This window comes from Hesperophylax consimilis, chromosome 25, assembly GCF_061612785.1.
Source record: "Hesperophylax consimilis isolate HC1 chromosome 25, BYU_Hcon_1.0, whole genome shotgun sequence".
Lineage (NCBI taxonomy): Eukaryota > Metazoa > Arthropoda > Insecta > Trichoptera > Limnephilidae > Hesperophylax > Hesperophylax consimilis.
Window position 1 is genome coordinate 74,637 of NC_142860.1, and position 2,143 is coordinate 76,779.

General features: G+C 33.8%; 1 protein-coding gene across 1 annotated transcript; it reads right to left on the reverse strand.

Moving 5' to 3' along the window:
• Positions 1–390: 390 nt before the first annotated feature.
• On the reverse strand, positions 391–1,460 carry LOC149411412 (uncharacterized). Its single transcript, XM_089646652.1, has 4 exons — positions 1,451–1,460; positions 1,187–1,360; positions 876–986; positions 391–635 (listed from the first exon to the last, which is right to left on the reverse strand). Exons 1-4 carry the CDS (start codon positions 1,458–1,460, stop codon positions 391–393), a joined length of 540 nt encoding a protein of 179 aa, XP_089502778.1.
• Between the last annotated feature and the right edge of the window lie 683 nt (positions 1,461–2,143).

Sequence of the window (2,143 nt, forward strand, 5' to 3'; positions counted from 1 at the left end):
TATGGAAAAGGAGATTTCCAATATTATCTAAGGGGATAAGCCTAAAACTATGTAGAGTACCAGGCATTATTGTGGCTACAGCTGTACTTCATAACATAGCCATTCAACAAAAAGATAATGCCCCAGAAGAGGATCCTGAATACCCAGTGCTTGAAGAAGATAGGATTGCTGAACCTTCAACATCAGCACAACAACATCAGCGAGGTGCTCGTAACTTGGAGCGAACACTCCTTATCGAGGAGTACTTTGCAAGGTTGTAAACTTCTCATCATACCTACAGCATGCTTATAATACTTAAAAACAATATAAAATGTAAAAGAAATAAAAAAACAAAATTACTCGGATAATTGTTTCATTTTTAATTCCAACAAAAGAAATAAAAAAACAAAATTACTCGGATAATTGTTTTATTTTTAATTCCAACAACAGAAGCTCTTTTTGTCTCACTTCATCATTATGTCTATTGGCTTTAACTTTTTCTTCTAATTCTAGAAGATTCATTTTTTTTTTGTGCTCAATTTCTATTTCAAGCGATTCTTTTTGTAGCTGAACCAACTCCAGCTTCGCCTCAGAAAGGTCTGTGAAACTTTCTTTGACATTTTTCTTCATCTTCTTCGGACTTCCTTCAGTCTTATCTGGAAATAAAAGAGTATATAATTAAGATTTTAGTGCTATCTCACACAAGAAAGCGGTATCACTATTCTGCAGAGGCCGAGGGAGTAGGAAATTCTACGAAACAACCCGTCCATTTCTTTTTACTCACTTTTAACAAAAAACTATACATTAGTGTACTACCAAAAATGGATATTTTTATTTGTCCGGAATAATTTTTTTTATTTATTAACAGATTGTCAGGGACCCGCTTTTATAATTACCATTGCAAATGAGGGCAGATGATTTTTTCTTCTTCAATATTTCGGTCCTATTAAGAAGTGGCCTCAATTCACCACATCTTTTTGGCGTGTCTTGGTGTATGTCCAATATGCCTGCAAATATTGAATACTGTAAATATAAGATTGAACACCATCAGATATTAAAAATATGAGTGCGTTAGTGCGTCACTTGCAAGAAGTGACTTCTGTACTTTTTTCTCTTTCTGATGACCTCAATTTCTTCTTCCACTGCTACCAATACAAATGATAATAATATATATTTAAACATTCATCACAAATTATAATATAATTACCAAAGTTATTTTCAATTGGCATAATCCTGTCTTTGTCGGGAATGCTTTCTTGATATTGCTGCATTAAGGCAGCATCGCCATCATAAACGGTGTACAAACCATCCACTTGGGGTTCAATTAATTTTTTTAATTGATCTAATGGATCATTTTCGTCAGAAGGAGGGGGACCACCACCTGAAATAATGCATATATATTAATTACCATATATTTAGTTTCAAATAAACTACCTAAACTACGATATAAACTAACATGGATTGTACTAACCTGTACCCATAATTACTTTTTTATATGCAACATCTTTCTTCTTAACTTCTTTTACTAACTCTTCAAATTGTTTTTTACATAGTTCCGCTGGCTGGTCAGTGTATTCTGACACCGCATCCCAGTCTCTTCCATTTTCTCCCATGTCATCGATAAAATTTTGTTTTTGGCTTGAATCTAAAACGTAAAATCGACACGATTATATTATTATGTATGCTATCACAGACAGAAACGAATATTGAACCATTTATCAGCCTTTAACTCTGTCGGGAATCAAACCCAGATCCGCTTTGTATGGCACACGATGTAACCATTGCAATTTAGCAATGTATTTCAAAAATTCAAAGGGACCATGGCCGTCTTGATAGTACTAACCTGCTAAGACCATTTTCGCATCTGAATGTTGTTTTTTTATTTTACTTTTCATGTTTCGGTAGCAGCTTATAAGGTTTTCTGTAGATCTATGAATATTATTGTTAGCGTTAAATGTATCTGTAATTTTCGCCCAAATTTCCTGCTTCACAACTGTTTTTACTGCATCCGTTTTCTTGCTTTCAACAATATGATTGTGTGACTCCATCACTTTTAAAAACAAAAATTGTTCTTCCTTCGAAAAATTAGGAGCTCTAGCACGGGACTTTATTTTTTGGGCACTCATTTTATGAATTTAAATAAACGCACACACTACGCAACCAC

Excerpts from the sequence above, each read along its gene's own strand:
- LOC149411412 (XM_089646652.1), bottom strand. Across the intron at positions 987-1,186 it reads GCCAATTGAAAATAACTTTG|GCATATTGGACATACACCAA; the intron begins GTAATTATATTA and ends CAATATTTGCAG. Across the intron at positions 636-875 it reads ATCTGCCCTCATTTGCAATG|ATAAGACTGAAGGAAGTCCG; the intron begins GTAATTATAAAA and ends TTTTATTTCCAG.